Source organism: Martes martes, assembly GCF_963455335.1.
Source record: "Martes martes genome assembly, chromosome: 11".
Lineage (NCBI taxonomy): Eukaryota > Metazoa > Chordata > Mammalia > Carnivora > Mustelidae > Martes > Martes martes.
Window position 1 is genome coordinate 100,851,655 of NC_137899.1, and position 17,533 is coordinate 100,869,187.

General features: G+C 45.2%; 1 protein-coding gene across 1 annotated transcript in view; it reads left to right on the forward strand.

Annotated features, from left to right (window-relative positions):
- The window catches only part of CNTNAP2 (contactin associated protein 2), a gene marked incomplete at both ends in the record, with an annotated part of 1,866,690 nt that overhangs the window by 1,741,653 nt on the left and 107,504 nt on the right, over window positions 1-17,533 (forward strand). The window contains 1 exon segment of the mRNA XM_080819035.1: window positions 14,466-14,702. Within this exon segment, the coding sequence (XP_080675161.1) occupies window positions 14,466-14,702 (237 nt within the window).

The window sequence follows — 17,533 nt, forward strand, 5'->3', positions numbered from 1 at the left end:
CTGGTTTGATCTGGCTTCTTGTGGAAGTGCTGCCAGGACAGGCCTCTCTGACTTTACCCATAGCTGGCCTCTAGGTATCCTGTTAGAACCTGACTGTCAACTCTAACAACATCAGGAGGTTATCTCAGGACGAAGAGAAGGAGCTATGGGCATGCTCTAAGAGCCAGTATAAACAGGATGAGGTCTTGGGCTCATTATCTCAGGTAAGGAAAGCAGGGCTTTGCTTGTTCCCAAGATGGAACCATTATCGGCTGACCTTGAGTCTAGAGCTTCTGCAGAGAAAGCTAGTAGGCTTGTTAGTGGGGACTGAAAGACACAGCAGCAATGGGGAGGAGACAGTTCTCTGAAAAACAAGCTTGAACTTTCTGCTGCTTTCGACTTCATTAGCCCCACAGGGCATGGTTTCACCAGCAGCAACCCCCCCATCACCCTTCATGAGATACTTTCTTCTCTTGGGTTCCATGGCAGTGTACTCACCCGCTTTTCCTCCCACCTTTTGCTTTCCATGACTTAGTCTCTCCTGTGAGTTCTCTTCCTCTCTGTGACCACTAGACGTTGAAGCATCACAGAACCTTCCTCTCTTCTCCACCCATCCATTTCCCCAGGTGATCTTACCCAGTCCAGTGGCAACCAGTACTATCCATGGAACAATGACTCTTAAATTGAAATCTCCAGACTTTACTTCTCTCATGAATTCTGCACCCATTTATCCAACTGTCTACTTAGCATCTCAGCTTGGTAGTCTAATGAGCATCTCAGAGAAAACACAGCAGGCTCTCAATGCCTACCCCAAACCTGTTCTTCCCCCAACCTTCCCATCTCAATAAATGACATCACCACCAGCCCATTTTTGCTTGAACCCAAAATTTGAAATTACCCTCGATTCTTCTCTTTCCCTCCTCACCACCCATCGGTAGTAAATCCTGTGACTCTACCTCCAGACTGTGCCTGAGGTGGTCCACTGCTCTCCATTACCATGAGTTCTACCCTCGTCAGGGCCATGGTTGTTTCTTGCTTGGACCGTTGCAGCAAGTCTCCTAGCTGGTCTCCACAGTTTGGGTATGTGCTGTGAACACACCAAGCTTATTCCTCCTCTAGAGAATTTGCACTGGCTGTCCCATCTGCCTGAAATACCTCCACAGACACTGAAGAGGCCCTTTCCTTCTTGTCCTACATGCCTCAGCTTCAGCTGCCTTCTCAGGGAAGCCTTCTCTGGTCACTCAACCTGACGTAACCAGTTACTTCCCATTTTACATTCTCCTTAGAACTTGTGATATTTTCATTTCTTTTTGTGTGTCCTTCCCTAGAAGATAGGCTACATGACAACAGAGACCTAGAATACTGCTACAGTGGATGTCCAATGAGCATTTGCTAAGTACACAGTGAACTGAGTAAGTGAATGAGATAGTGTTTGTTGCTTCTTTGAGTTAGTAGTCATATCACCTTCTTTGGAAGTACCTTTCTCGCTGGGTACCATGGACCAAAATCAAGCATGACAGAAGCCAAAGAAAAAAAATAGAAGAAGAAGAGGAGGAGGAGGAGGAGACAGAGTCTGAGAATATTACAAAAGATAGCATCTCAGAGCAGTCTAGGCCCAAATACAGTTTTCAATCTCCTTCTTTCCAGTTGAGGCCTTACCTGTCGGGCAATAGCTGAGATGCTAACCAGGACCCCAATGCAAAAGAGCTTCTCCTTCGACCCTTATAACTGGTCCCCTGGTTCTCCCCCAGACAGAGAGGAGGCGTGATGCCATGGCTGGAAACCACAGTCATTGGTAAGAATTGAAAAGTGATTTGCTGGGTAAGATCTAGTATAAGGATCACTAGATGAAATCAGTAAACTATCCATGAGGCAAAACGGCAAATAGAACCCAGAAGCTGCTCCACGGGCCCTCTCAGCTTCTCACCCCCGGGATCAAGGACACTTACTCTTACCTTAATAGGACCTGCTTCCACCACAGTCCGCCTCCAGGCCACATCTGAGTTTCTGCTCCGCTCAGTACAATTGCCTCTGCCCCACCATACCACAGGTGAAGTCACCCACTAGTAGCCGCCATATGTTTTCCTACCTTGGCCCTTTATTTTTTTTTTTCCGAAGAGTTTATTTATTTATTTGACAGAGAGAGAGAGTGCACAAGTGGGGGCAAAGGTGGGAGGGAGAAGCAGACTCCCCGCTGAGCACGGAGTCCGACGTGGGACTCGATCCCAAGACCCCAGGATTATGACCTGAGCCAAAGGCAGGCAGACACTCAACCAACTGAGCCACCCAGCGCCCTACCTTGACCCTTCAGTGAGCAAAATTTCTTAGCTTTTACAACCCTGGCTCTCGATTTTACAGTTAGAGTTTTAACATATTAAGTAAGTTGTGAGAGCCACTATTTTTACCTTGTTTTCTTACACTCCGGCATAAGCAGATGGACCATGTACTCTTACCCTCCTGTGGAACCTCACAAGGCAGCCGGTTAACGGCCGGGTTTCCGGGTGCCGAGCCACCTTCTCAGGCAGAGCTCCCATGTGTGGACGTGCTCAGAGAGATTTTGGGCCTAAGAAAAGAGCCAATCCCATGGTTCACCTTCTGTGTACAGTAGCTCCCATGCCTCAAAGACAAATGCTTCAGGGACTCTGGGGTCCTCCTCCCAGTTCTCTAATGACCACTGGCACCGTCTGATCGAGAGAAGCTGTTTTAATGTAAAGGCCCTAGTTTTGCCATCAGCATGGAAGGTTTTTTCCCAACAGATTTACAATTTCATATACATTTTTGACTCTTTCGGTAAGGACTGAACTAAAGTTCATGAGAATAAATGGCAACTGTCACACAGAAAAAGACTGTAACAAAAGAAATTAGTATCATGACACAAACATTGGAGAAGGAATGCGCACTCGCAGCCCCACCGCTCCCCCCACCCCCATGATTCCCTGAGGATACGAGACAACACCCCAGTTCACTAGCCCGAGCGATCACAATTGCCCCATAGATGCCTCGTTCTCCCCTTCCTCCACTGGTCCCACTGTCTGGGTCCCGATCGCGAGGGGCCCACTCTTCACCTCCCGGTCCCATTGTCACATCCCGGTGGTGTTTCTCATTCATTTTAATTCCACTTCCTTATGTTTCATCTTTCTTCCCGATTCTCAACTCCATTCTCTCCCCATCACTGCCACCCACCCGAGTGTATTTTATGTATGGCCTCCCAGCCCGCTCTCTATATATCTGTACAAAAATATATGTATGTTCTGGAAACTTCATAGCATTGCCTTTCGCATGTCATAATTTATATAAATGGCATTGCACCACAAATCTCGTCTGTTTCTTGCTCTTTCACTCAGCCGTATGCTTTTAAGATGTATTTGTATAGCTCTGTGAATACTGTGTGTGTAGTAGTCCATTCTGCGTACACCGACGCCTTATTTATTCCATCCTCTAAAGATGAATACCTGAATTTCCCCAACTCTGCTACCACACCATTCCGTGAGCACTTATACCTGTCTCCCTGTTGTTGGAGGGTTCCTCGTGTGTGTGTGTGTGTGTGTGTGTGTGTGTGCACGCGCGTGCGCAGGAGAATTACTGAATCCTAGGGTATATACATACTTAATTTCAGCAAGTAATGCTTACCTGATCAGTGTCCGGGTATAAACTTCAGGCTTTATTGGTTGAATTCTCTAATTCTGTCAATAATCTATCCTCGGTAGCTCTGTATAATTTGAGGCCATTTAGCTAGTTAAATGTGTCGGTGACCTTTAGGAGGTATTGTATCCTTATTCCTCATGATATTTTCCATCCCACAGCTTTACCTCTGCTCTTCAAACCACTGCAGTGCCCCTGCTGTAATTAATATTTTCCTGGTGTTTTGTGCAGGTGTTGGTACCCTTTTATTTAAAAGTATCTCAGCTATCCTAATGGTGAATCTCGTAAAAATTTGATTTGAGAATCTCTGCCTTTTTCTTCGTTTATGGTAACAAGGGTTATTTCTTCTTTTATGGTAACAAGGGTTATTACCTACGTTTTCAATTTACTGTGTTTTGCCTACTCGTTCGCCCGCCCACTCGCCCCCCATCTACTTTACACTGATTGAACTGAACCATCACTCAGTTGATCCGGAGGTCATGCATTTGTACTCGCATTCCTCTGGAAGCCGTGCCTAACTTACCAAGACTCATACTTATGCGTTTTTTTCTCTGTCATCCACAAAAGCAAATCAATACCTCCGTTCTGAATGAGGCAAAAAAACAACACTCTGACCTCCTTCCCCACCTTACTACCTGCTATGGTGAAAGCATTTACGGTTTTAATTGCAGAATCTTATCAGCATACTTATTTTAATTGCATTTACCAAGTTTTTCTCTTCACCTACTCTTACTTCCCATATCTTATTACCTGGTGGATTCATTTCCCCTTTTACTCGAGGGTGATTTGACTAACAAAATAGGTGGATCCTTCCAAGACTCACATGTTTACAGATCTCTTCACTAGTTGCCATATTTAGTCAACGCTCTCGAGATACTGTCTTCTATTGGCAACGTTGCTATTGAGAAGTTAGACACGAGTTACATCCTTATTTCTGAACTTCTCTTTCTTCTCCTTTAGTGTTCCTTAACTATAATGCAGCACTCCTAGCCTTTTGGGGGCCGGTCTGCTGAAAGCCTGTGTCCCTCTTCTCAGAATGATGTTTTGTATGAATAACATAAAATAGATGAAATTACAAAAGAAACCAAATATATTGAAATAAAGTTATCAAACATTTAAAACAGCAAATTAGTGATACCATAGAAATACAAGTGCTATAAATAACAAGACCTAGCTAGCATCAGATCTAGTAACTACCTTAAGTCCAACTTCATCATGACCATGAATGATACTTCAAAAAATCTGTAGCTACTATGTAATAGAAATACATCTACAATTTTCTATCAGCAACAGTGACACAGATACTGCTAATCTTGCTGTGATTTTCCCTACAATCCTAATTGAAGAAAATGCTAAATTTTATTTAGAGGCTAGTGAAAATTTTGACCATGGAAGGTGTTTCCCATCCCATCTCCAGCCTCCAGACTCCTGTAGATGAACACCTGAGATTTGGGATCTTAGGTTACGAACCACAACTATAGGTCTAGGTGTAAGGTTTTTTCTTATCTACTCTGTTTAGTATTTTAGGAGCCTCTTTATTCTGAAGGCCAGTATTTATTCGAGAATATTCTGAGTCATTATTTCTTCAAGCAGCTCCTTCCCCTGAGTTACTCTCTTCTTATGAAGTTATTAACTTTAGTTCTTAACTTTTCCTTCATTCTTTTAACCTCTTTAGCCTTTCCTGTTGCCTTTGGGGAGGGTTTACTGACCCAATATTTCAACCCCCTAAAACGTTCTCCTGCTCTATCTGATCTGTCCTTCAAGCCCTCCTTGGAAATCCTTATTTCAACAATTATGGTTTTTTAAGTCTCAACATCTCCAACCAATTCTTCTTCATCATCGTTTGTCATCACCCCATGTGTCCAGTATCACAGAGGAATCATTAGCTAACCTTGCTGCTATTTCATGTCAGCCCAGTAATGAAGATGTCATTACGCTGCGTCCTCTGTGCCTGCTGCCCTCAGTCCCGCCCCTCCTGACACAGGAGTCTTGCCTTTGTTGTGTTGGCTTTCCTCAGAGGCCTTGCCACTTCTCCGTACAAGCTCCGTCTATCCCTTGAGATTACAAAATGCATTCTCCTGTCTTGTCTGCCTGAGGGGAGAAGCTAACACTCAGGCCCTAGGCTGTGCTCCTCAAGGACAGTTAAGGGTGAGGAGGAAACTCTCATCTCAGGACGGGGAACCGCTAGGTTGCATCCGCCTCAACCCCTTCCTGTCCCCACCTCCAGGTGTCTGTCACGTTCACAGGTACGACTTCAAAATACCCCCCTCCCGACCAGACAGGGACACCCAGCTTCTGTTGTAATTGATTCTTAAACCAGTGGTGTATCTTTACCCACTAAAGCTCTCCCCTTACCTGTTCCCTGGCTGCTACCCCAGAAGGTCCATCTCAAAAGAATCAGCTCATATAGCCTTTTGCTGTTTTCCTTGACATCTGGATGTTACTTAACATTTATAACTATGCCCTCCTTGCAATCCTGACCTCAAGATGCACCATATTCTGTCCCAGACTTTCTGATACCCCCTTTCCTCCCCTCCCTCTCCACACCCAAGCTCCTCTTCTTTTCCTCCCCCCTCGTGTCTTGGAAAGCCCCTATAGCCTGCAAGGCTAGTGGTCAGAGCCATGATGATCCCTCCCAGATCCATAAATCCAGCCTTGACCTGGGACCAACATCTGCAAAGACTTGTTTGACTCTGCAGTCTGAGAGGTGGGAGAACGAGGTGACAGGTGGACAGCACAGGGCTTCTTGACTCTGGATGAAGGAGACTGGATCCACTTGTTATATAGCAAAGAGTTGTAGACAGATAATGAAAACCAAGAGAGAGGTGAATCAGCCTGGGTCAGATTCCGGGCCTCGTGGTGTGTGGGTGTCTGTGTGTCTGTCTGCATGTGTGTATGTGTCAGAGAGAGAGAGAGAGGACATAGGATATGTTAAAATCAACAGAAAGAAGATGCTTATTTTGCTCCAAAGATGAACAGTAGTCACCAGCGGGACACAGAATAAGAACAATAACATACAGATATTTGTAGAAGAAATATTTAGACAGAGTTCCCAGCTGATGGATTTGGAATTTGGGTTTGTGGGGAAATCTGCTAAGGGACTGTTTAGACCTCAACATTTGGATCAGACTAGGATGTGGCGGTTTAGCACTGTCTCCTCGCTCTGTCCCCACTTTTGTGAGGGACCTGGAGCCGTGAGACTCACCACAGAGAGCCACCCTCTGAAGCGGCCCCATCTCACCAGATGGTGGGGGCGACTGGCCACCCAGCATGCAGGGCTATGCCCCGTAACTGCTTTGATGTGACGTTGCAGTTAAGCTGTTGCACCAAGAAATAATATCATTTCAATAATGACCTTAAAGAAATGTCTCATCTCTGTTGACCTCGAGATCAGTTTGGGCATATGTATTCCTGGCTCTGAATAGCCATCCTTGTGGCTCCAGGGACAGGATGCTGCCAAGTGGTGACTGACTTACCTCAGATATTAATCATTCTGTTGGCGTCTTCCATTTTAATTAAGCACAGCAATGCCTAGAAACATATTATGTGTCAGAGAAGAGTCTCAATGGTGCAAGCCCCAAAAATCAAGATGGCAGCTATAGTGAGAGTACAGACTTAATAGCCCGATAGCCTGGGAGGGAATTATGGCCAATGGCCACTTCCTGGCTGGTGGAACACTGGGCACATCCTCTCTCTTGGTCTGTTTCTTCATCTGTAAAGGGAAGTTAGTAAAAATAATTATCTCAGAGTTAGAACATACAAAGTTTGGAACAATCCCTGGTGAAGCTAGTATTCAATTAACACTAGCTTCTGAAATAGCTAGAAATTTATTATGCTCTCCCTGCCCGCATGGCCTCCAGAATGAAGTCAGACCTCCTACCATCATCCTCATCACAGAGCAATTCACGCTGAGAGGCACAGGAGTGTTCTGTGCTCTCGGAAACCCAGTGCTCCCTGAACCTCTATTTTGAAGTCTGCTTCTAGTTTCAATAGTTTGCACTCACAGATGCTGCAAGTCCTTTTGCTCTGAGGACATAAGAAAATCCATGCAGTGATAATGAACTTTGAAAAAAATCTATTCTATTGAGTGAAGTTATGAATGAGCACTCATGAGCATTATCTGAGAAAGCAATTCTCCAAACGCCAGTTCTCTGCGTATGTAAAAGATTTTTCACATATGCCCTCTAATATCTAGCTGACATAAGCATCCCCGATCAGTACTTGTCAGTCAATCAGCTGCACTGAATAATGTGATCCAACATCCTTTAACTCCCCCCCACTACGGAAAAATCTTCGCCATTCTGAGGTTCTCCTCTTAACCAGATAATGGGGTTTTATTTTACACACCTGTACCGATGCTGCAGGACTGTTTTTTATGGGTTCAAGTTGACAGCCAAGACCTAAGAGACCACGGTAACGTATAGAACGGGAGACAGCAGGTGCAGCATCTACAGCTGGGGAGGCCCAGCCCGCCCAAGCACATCGCTGCATTTGCCCGCTCACCTGCCCCGGCCAGGAATGGTCTGGGTGGGTCACCTGGACACAGACAAGTCATGGTTCTCTTCCCACCAGTCTTTAATACCATTGAGGTTCAGGGCCTTCGAGGCAACTTGTAGTTCCCCAAATCCAGATAGGGTCCCACACAGCAGACGAGAGAAAGAAAACAGCCATCCTAACCCCATACCGTCCAGGAAAATAGTCTCGGGCGGGCCTGGACCAGCCCACGCTCGAAGTCAACCCTGCACTCCCTGTATTAGCCTGCTCAGGCTGCCGTAACAAAATACCACCGACAGAAATTGACTTCTCCCAGTTCTGGAAGCCAGAAGTCCATGATCAAGATGCCAGGACTGGTGTCTCCTGAGGCTACGCCCCTAGCCTTGTAGACCACTGCTTCCCACTGTGACCTCACACGGCCATTTCTCTGTGCACACATCCCTGGTGTCTCTCCCTCTTCTTATGCAGAGCACCGGGCCTGTTGCTCTGGAGCCCTGATGACCTCATTTAAGCTCAGTTACCTGTTTAAAGGCCTTATCTTCAGTCACTCTGGGGATTAGTCTTCAACAGAGGAATTTGGGGGCAACACAATGCCTTCCCTAACACTCCGGATACTCCTGGGACACATAATGACAGCTACCATTAGCTGAGCATTATTGCAAAGGGCTGTATTATCACCTCTTGTTAATACGACCCTGCAAGGTGCATATTGTTATGCTAATTTCACATACAAGGCGCCGGAGGCCAGAGAGAGGCTGGGAAGATCGCACAGGCAGGGAGCAGCAAACCAATATACAAAAGTAGATCTTTGTGACTCACGCGTTCCTCACCCCAGTCCACTGCCTCTCGTGGGTCACACTGCGCCTGGCACCCTAGTGTACTGTTAGGAGGTACCGTTAGTGGTAGGTCTCCTCCGTCCTTTTAGCCCCGCCTTTCCCAGCACCTGGCACACGTGAGCTGGTCAGGGCTTTGCGTTTCCGGGCACCCCACGAGCTCCCCGTCTTGTTCCCCCTCCCCTCCCACCCGCCTCCTCCACCTGCAGGCAGCTCCCCCTTGCCTTTTCATCCTGGAGCCCTCTTCCCAGGGATATGCTCTTGGATGCTCTTTCCATCAGCCTTTCAGTGGGATCTATCCTATGACCGTCCCTACACCGCTCCCACTCCTGACCCCACTTAACCTCGCCTGACTTCTTGCTCCCAGAGTGGACTTCACCTTCTAACACAGGAGGGACTTGACCTGCTTATTGAGTCAGTTATTAACTTCTCCCTTCCCCTCTGCAAGAATATAAGCTTGACAGGGGGGAAGACTCTCTAAAGACCTTCTAAACGTCTAGACAAGGTCTGGCTCGTAGCAGACATGAAATAAACAATCACTGAATGGATGCATTAGATTTCGCCTGTGTGAGCTTTGGTGTGATTCCTTCCCATGGCGAATGAATGGCCAGTGTCTCTGGGCCAAGGGCTCTGGAATTCCACTTAGCTCCTTCGAAAATGACTGAGCTCTGAGTTTGAGGACACTGTGTGTTTTAGGACTTGATCATTATTTTCACGCATTTTATTTCATTTAATACCTGATTCTTTTGCCCCAATCTTGTGTGTATTCGGTGGTTGTATTACTCATGATGGGTGGATGCAGTCTTTTCATAATTAATCTTTAATTGCAATACTTGAAGAGCATTTCCCGTGAAAAATGATTTACGAATGAAACCCGCATCTCACCTTGGATAATTATCACGGGTCTGACTAATGTGTGTGGAGCCCTGCATGGCAGGGGCCTCTCTCCAATGACAGTGTGTTGATTTTTTAATTAACAGAGGTGAAGTAGCATTTTTGCTTGCAGACCTACAATTTAAACTTGTGACATTTGTCACCAAGGAAGATTTCTATAGAGCACATAAGTTGAACTCAAGTAATTATTGCCAGTTCTAGTGCATTAACACCTTTTGCATAACATATAATGACCACTTTCAGGACAAAAGATTTTTCTTCATATCGACTAAATCAGTAAAAGTACTTTCAGTTCACTGACCCATTTAATAAATCAGGGGCCATCTAAGGAAGAAAAGAGCATAATTTATTTCGTTTTCTTTTATAGAGAGAGCAATGAAATGCCATTTACCTGCTTTACAAATTAAGAAAAGCGAGTACAAAACTTTATTTAATGAATGCAACAACTAAAAATTAGACCACAGTCATATTTTATGGTCAATTAACAGAGGTGGGGGGAAGATCAGGCAACAGTGCAGCGAAGCAGATTTAGGAGAAATTGGGAGTAATTTACTGAAATATAGAGACAGAGACACGTAAGCACAGAGGGGGACGTTGTACATCTTGAACCAGACTCATTTAGAGCTGGAAGGACCCAGAGACAAAATCTAGTTCAGACCCCATTTATATGGCTAGGAAAACCTGATGCTGAGGGACCTGAGGGTCCTTGAGGAAAGACACACACCCAACCCCAAACAGCCGATGGAGCTGACAGGGAGAGATATACAGACCCAGAGGCAGGAAGGAAGACCAAGACCAGAAAGAATCAAAGACAGGCAGAAAAGTCTACCCCCTCCAACTCCTCGTGGAATGAGGCCTATGTACATAAATAATGAAGTGCACAATATACCTGTTTGCCTTAATGATATGATAAAAATATCATCTAACCTCAATTGATTTGCTCTGCCAATTGGACCTTTTAAAATGTTCGGGTGTTTTTGTCTTATTAATGTTTGCTCAGTCTTTTAAAAATCTCTACTTCAAACTCGCAACTGTTAGTGAGACCCATTAAGTATAAGTTATTTTTAAATTAAAATATGTTCCAGGAACGCCTGGTGGTTCAGTCTGTTAGCCGGCTGCCTTCAGCTCAGGTCATGGTCTCCTAGGATCCAGCCTTGCCTCTCTCCCTGCTCCGTGGGAAGCCTGAGGGGTGTTTTTTAATGGGTTCAAGTTGATAAATCTCTCCCTCTGCCCCTCCCACTGCTAGTACACAGAAACACTCTCTCGTAAAGAAATACAATCTTTAAAAAATAAGATAAAATATATTCCAGATAGATTAAGGATGACAGTGTTAAGAGAAGTGAAATCCTAAAAGTGCTAGAAGAAAATACAGTTGAATAATGATATTATTTTGGATTAGGTTTATTATATTATTTTTAGATTGGGCTTTATAAGCTTAATGCCAAAGACACAAATCATACAAATAAGAAAGAGGGATGTGACTACCTAAACATTCATAGAGAAAAAGAAACACCATGTGTAAGTTAAAGACACAGGCTGGAAGGATATGGCTACCGACTGTGTAACAAAGAGGGAAAGCCCAAAATATTGTTATCAATCAATAAGAAATATATCTTCTTTTATTCTCCAAAAAAAGCAAAGCATATGAAGAAAGAAAAACTAAGAATGGGGAAAGCATAAAAGTTATTCAACTCACAGTGCTTACAGCCATGCAAATTAAAACAGTAAACTCTTTTTTTCTCTCTAGCCTATCAGTTCAAAGGCATTCTCCCTGGTGTTCGAATTGGTGTGAAGGTGGGAATCCATGTCCTGCCTGTGAAATACAAATGGACAAACTCTTAGAGGAAAATGTATTTCAAATGCTTTTAAAATGTGTGTGCCTTTGTATCCAGCAATTGCACTTCTAAGAATTAATTCTAAGGAAATACTGAACAGGTGGCAAAGGTTTTCTACAAGGATATTTATTAGAGTGTCACGTAAAATGAAAATCAGACTAAGCTTAAAAGCCCAATGGTAATAGGATGGCAAAGAAGTTACAGAGCATTCACGGAACGGGATGCTTTGCAGATATTAACCAAGATGTTCTAGTTGTACATTTATTGCTTGGAAAGCGTTTTATGATATATTGAGTGCAAAAAGCAAATTTCAAAACAATGTGTATATCATCATCCCGTTTCCTCCTTTCTTTTATTTTTTACACGTATGTATGTACATAGATCAACATAGAAAAAGCAGGGCACCTGGGTGGCTCAGTTGGTTAAGCATCTGCCTTTGGCTCAGGTCATGATCCTGGAGTCCTGGGATCAAGTCCTGCATCGGGGTCCCTGCTCAGCGGAGCGTCTGCTTCTCCCTCTCCCTCTACCTACACACACCCCCTGTTTATACTCTCTCTGTCAAATAAAGAAATACAACCTTTTTTTAAAAAGTAGAAAAAGCTGTTTGCTGAAAGTAAAAGTAGTTATATCTGTGCAGCCTTAGAGATTCTCTTTCTCATTTTGCTTATCAGTGTGTTTATGGTTTCCCCAGTGAAAAATGGTTACATTTGCAAGAGGGAAAAGGAGTGAGCAGGAGATATCTAAAAACAATGACTTAAAAACTTCAGCGTATTTTGATAGGCTATAATTGTCTTAATGAACTAGTGACAAAAATGTAAAGGACTGGGGGTTTATTGAATGAGAGGCCCTTCGAAGACCCCTTATTCAAGAGCAAAAGCCGTCCTCACTAAAATGATGGACGACGCCAAATTGAAATTTTAACACACAAAGAGTGACTAATGGATTGAAATTCTTCCAAATCGTAGCAAAGGCCCGGATTCTCCTCAGCACAGAGGTGTATGAAGCAGAGCTGACGAGCAGATTGCAGAATGGGAAATCCTTCCAAGTGGTTGCTTTTAACAGCTTCTTCTACCAGCTGCTATCCCGTAGCTTTGATCAAAAAGGGAACTGGATTCCCTTCAATTAATCCTCTGTCCAGTTATTTTATTGCTAATAAATAATCATCCCTGGAGAAGCCTCATTCAAACCTGTGTACTCCTCCACGAGAGATCACAAGGCTTGGGTTTATAAAGGTAACGGAGCGAGTCATTGGCCATTTCACGGCCAAGGTCTTACACACATAAGCAAATCGGTCTATCTCTGCGACCAAAGCCTTTGATCCACCAGCCCTGTCCGATGAGTCTGCTCGATTGTGTGCTTTTTCTCAGCGGCCCCGAATAAGTGATCAAAATCCATCCCCAGCTACTGGTCGTACCCAAACACTGACAATCCTATTCACCACTCCAGTTGGAAAGACATCCAGACCTCTGTCTCGGAAACGCGTACATCGACAGGGGCCCTGACCCTGAAGTCCTTCGGTGTTAAATGGTCAACACAGGATGGAGTTTAGCACCATACACTTGAACATAAGAACTTGTACAACTTTGCCATTTTGGAGCTACGGCTCCTTGAGTAAACCTCAGAGCTTCCCTAAGCCTGAGGCTCCTCATCTGAACAAGGGGGGTAATCACGGTAATGCCTGCCCTGTCAGGCTGTTGAGAGAATCAGGTGAATAACATTTAAGAAAGGTGCTTAGGGGAGTAACTACCACATAGCCCTCAGTAAAAAATAACTTTTATTAACAGTTTTTTTTTTTTTTTGCTAAATCCCCAGCAGATATTTCTTTTAATAATTTTAATGACTACACATTTTGTTTACTTTCTGGAAAAGTTTGTTACCCTGACAGGCAGACGTGTATATAAACTTGAGTTCCTCCTTCTGTACCAGCTGCTGAAAAAAAGTTGTAGCCAAGGTTATTACAGACATAATTAAATTCACTCGTGATAGAATGCTCCAGTGAATCTTTCTGTGAAATTTGTTAGGAATATTTTAATATTTTTACGCTCATGAACCTGTGTCTAACTCTGTAACTTAGAAAATCAGAGAGAACTTGCTCTTTGTGCTGTATGTCTCGCAATGGCATTTAGACAAAAAGCAGTAAAATCTAACCTGAGCTGGTAATCCATGTGGTGTGGCTGACTTCTGGGTAAAATTTATCAGTTCCAACTTCTGACCACCCCGGACAAGATGCCCGGGAATCTTTCATGGGAACTTGAAAGTGACATATTTCCTAAGACAAGACCCACATGTACAGTCACATTTCAAATGGATTTGTGCCTTCCAACTAATTGACTTGTTAACTATGCTAATATATTCATGTTTCTCTGCCTTTTTATATTTCTTTCCATAGATAATGCTTTGGAAGTGAATGTCCTGGGATTAAAGAACAAACAAACAAACAAACAAAACAAACGAACAAACAAACAAAAAACCTAGAGAGTTCTATAAACTTCTTTAGGAAACCAGACCAGATTTCCAAAGAGCATATATAATCTTTGTGGCTCTCCAAACATTTTATTTCGGTAGCAAATGTATGGCTTCTCCAAAGACAGCCTCTTTTAATTAGACATTATGGCCAAAGTGGGGAGAGCTTTGAGCTTTTCAATTAGGCAGGGCCCTCTGGAAAGTGAGGGTGCGGGCCACGCTTTGCAGCGCCCTGGCCTGCCACTGCGGGCCGGGCGCAATGAAGGGGCCGCGGAGCCACAACAGAGCTTACCCGGTCTGAGCCCGTGCCTTCTGTCGTTCGCAGGTGGCGCTGGGGGCCAGCAGGGCTTCCTCGGCTGCATCCGCTCCCTGAGGATGAACGGGGTGACGCTGGACCTAGAGGAAAGAGCGAAGGTCACGTCCGGGTTCAAATCCGGCTGCTCGGGCCACTGCACCAGCTACGGGGCCAACTGTGAGAACGGAGGCAGGTGTCTAGAGAAATACCACGGCTACTCCTGCGACTGCTCGCACACGGCCTACGATGGCACATTTTGCAACAAGGGTAAGGCAGAGCCCAGTTTCTGTGGCGTCCTCACACCTCTATTTATTTATTTTTTAAAAATATTTTATTTATTCATTTGACAGAGATCACAAGTAGGCAGAGAGGCAGGCAGAGAGAGAGGTCTCACACCTCTCTTTAAACTCAAATCGTCTATGCCGTGATTTCTCAGCTGTCCCCACTGTGCTCTGTCCTGAGAGTAAGGTGTTCAGAATTCTCCTCCCACCTTAGGGAAGAAGTCTAAATCCTACCCCGATCTCTGCCATTTACTAAGATGAGAGAAGGTCTGGGAGGGGGTGTATGCAATTTCACCCAAATCCTAGAGGACTGTGCACCGACTAGAACATCCCAGAGCAAATAGCCACATTGCACCTTGATGGTGAGTGACAGCGTAAGTGGCCTCTGAAAGGGGACTCAGGCCTGACCCTCCCCCTCAGGGAGGTCGGGGTGAGGGGGCTGGCGGGCTCGCAGACTGATGGATCGCTCCGTGAATCGGTCAGGGCAGCCCAGCCATCCGGATGCCCACACCGGCCCTGGCTGCTGCCGAGAGACTGGGTTCGAGCTGGACTCACAGGGAGAGCGGTCTGGCCAGCGACTGTCGCTACCATGATCATTATCCTTGCACAGGATGCCTCTGTGAGCGGCCCCCAGCCTTAGCCCCGCGGCAGGTGGAGGGAGATACCACATCTAATCAGCCGGCTTAGGGCACCTGTTATTGGCACATTATTTCAGGCTCGAATGAGTCCTCTAATCCCTAATAAATTCTGCAGAGCCAATCAGCAGACCACGGGAGCCCAATGCATATGCATGTTGTCATTCAAGATCCACCCTGTGATCCCCCGTGCTGGGAAGAAATGCGCTCGCACCGCTGGTCTGCGGCTTCATTCCCCGCACGTAGCAAGAGGGATGGAAGGCGGCAGAGCGGCCCTTTCCTAAGCTACCACGGAAGCGCGTGTAAATCACTCTTCTCTTTCTCAATGAATGTGTAGCGTTTGGGTAAAGTTTCCTGTAAATGCCTGGTGTCTCTCTTAATAAGAAGCTTTACATAAGTAGCCTTTTCACACTCTCGTGAATACACGGAGGGGGGTTGTGCCGGTATTATTCACACAGGATGCCGTGCGGAAGGAGGAATTGTTCCGTGACACTCTTCTGTACGCTCAGGCTCCTGTCTGGCAGGGCTGCAACAGGGGCATACGGATGAGGTCGGGCGGGGTTTGCAGACTGAGCCGGAGACAACAACAGAGGAGGAAAGGAACAGCATTGCTGAAGGATCCCGTACCGCCTCCGCAGCGCTGTTACAGGGCGTGCTTCTGCTCGGAACAACATGGTCCCAGGGCTTTCCCGTGGCATACAATGGGACGGGTTTGCAGAACACGTTAATTTTGCACTTGCAGTGAAATGACAATCTCGCAATTACCGTTCATTGTGCGCGATGCTAATTTAATGCGGTGGTTCCATTGCCAAAGAGATGTGTGAATGCAATCAATCAGTCCTAATGCCTCAGAGAGTCCACTACAGACGGTCCAATCTAAGAAAATCATGGTCCCCTTATTTTTGGAAAGTTGGTTTAAACAAAGTAGCTCATACAAACCTTCTGGGGGTTAATGGCAATATTCACAAGTAGAAAGGCAGGGGTATATAACCTTCAGCTTAGCCAATGTTAGAGATAAAGTTAAATGAAGCTTGTGTGTTTCCCTTGACATTACTTCAAAGAGCTTACACAAAAGCCACCTAAATATTCTCCAAATATCTGTTTACCAGGATGAGTTTACATTTGACCCAATCCGTGGGCTCTAACAAAAATAAAATTAAAAGCTGCATAACATATTGGGAAAGTATTCATGTGCATCCCTCTGAGTCCACACAAGTATCCTCTTGACGTGGTGTGAATGATGGTGGTTCTGGTTGAAAAGAATCCTGAGGCTATCCGGGGATATTCCACAAGCTCCTTCCTGGACCAGGGATCTGCCCAATGAGGCCTCCAGCCAGATGCCCCCTCTGTTCTGGGTCTCACCTCCCAGGGAGAGGCCCTCCTAGGGTCTCCTGTGACCACACTCTCGCACCAGGGCTACAGCCCAAAAACCCAGCCTCTACAAAGAGCAGCCACAGACACCTGCCAAAGAATGAGTTCATGGAAATCCTTCATGCGCTGTCCTGTGATAGTATGGGTCTGTGCTTGTGGACGTGGAAAGTGTTCACGACATTTTGCTAAGTGAATGAACCGGGTCCCCCTACACCAAGGACATGCTGATTACCTGCTTACACAAAATCAGACACACACACACACACACACGAGGAAAGCAAACTAAGAAAACGCACCAAAATATTGACCGCCATTATTTTTAGGGGAGGTGAAACGCCAGTTTTTACTTTCACTGCTCTTTTGCTATATTTTCTACCCATTATACAACACCGTTTTACCTCTGGCTTCCTCATTCGTTCCTCTTTTGGGGACTAGTAGTACTAAGAGGCAGAGTTCTTATCCCGAGCATTCAAGAATCAGCTGTCTCTGCTTAGAAAATGTCTAGTTATGAGCCAGAGATCCTACAGCACCTGACCACACTCTCTGGAATGGAGTAGTGTCTCAGGTGAAAATTGCATAAAATTAATTTAGCCTCGAAAAAGCCATCTCTCTGCATTTAACAGACTTCAGTATTTCACCCTTCATGTGGGTACTGGAGGATGGATTGCCATGTTGGGGCCAAGTTGTATGAAAATAAAAACCTTGTGACATTTGTGTCCTACTCAGCCACGTGCGAGGTGCACACTAGGACAGGCAAGGACCCAATGTACCTCAAGGGGGCGAATCAGCCAGGGGTCTCCCCTGGTATTAG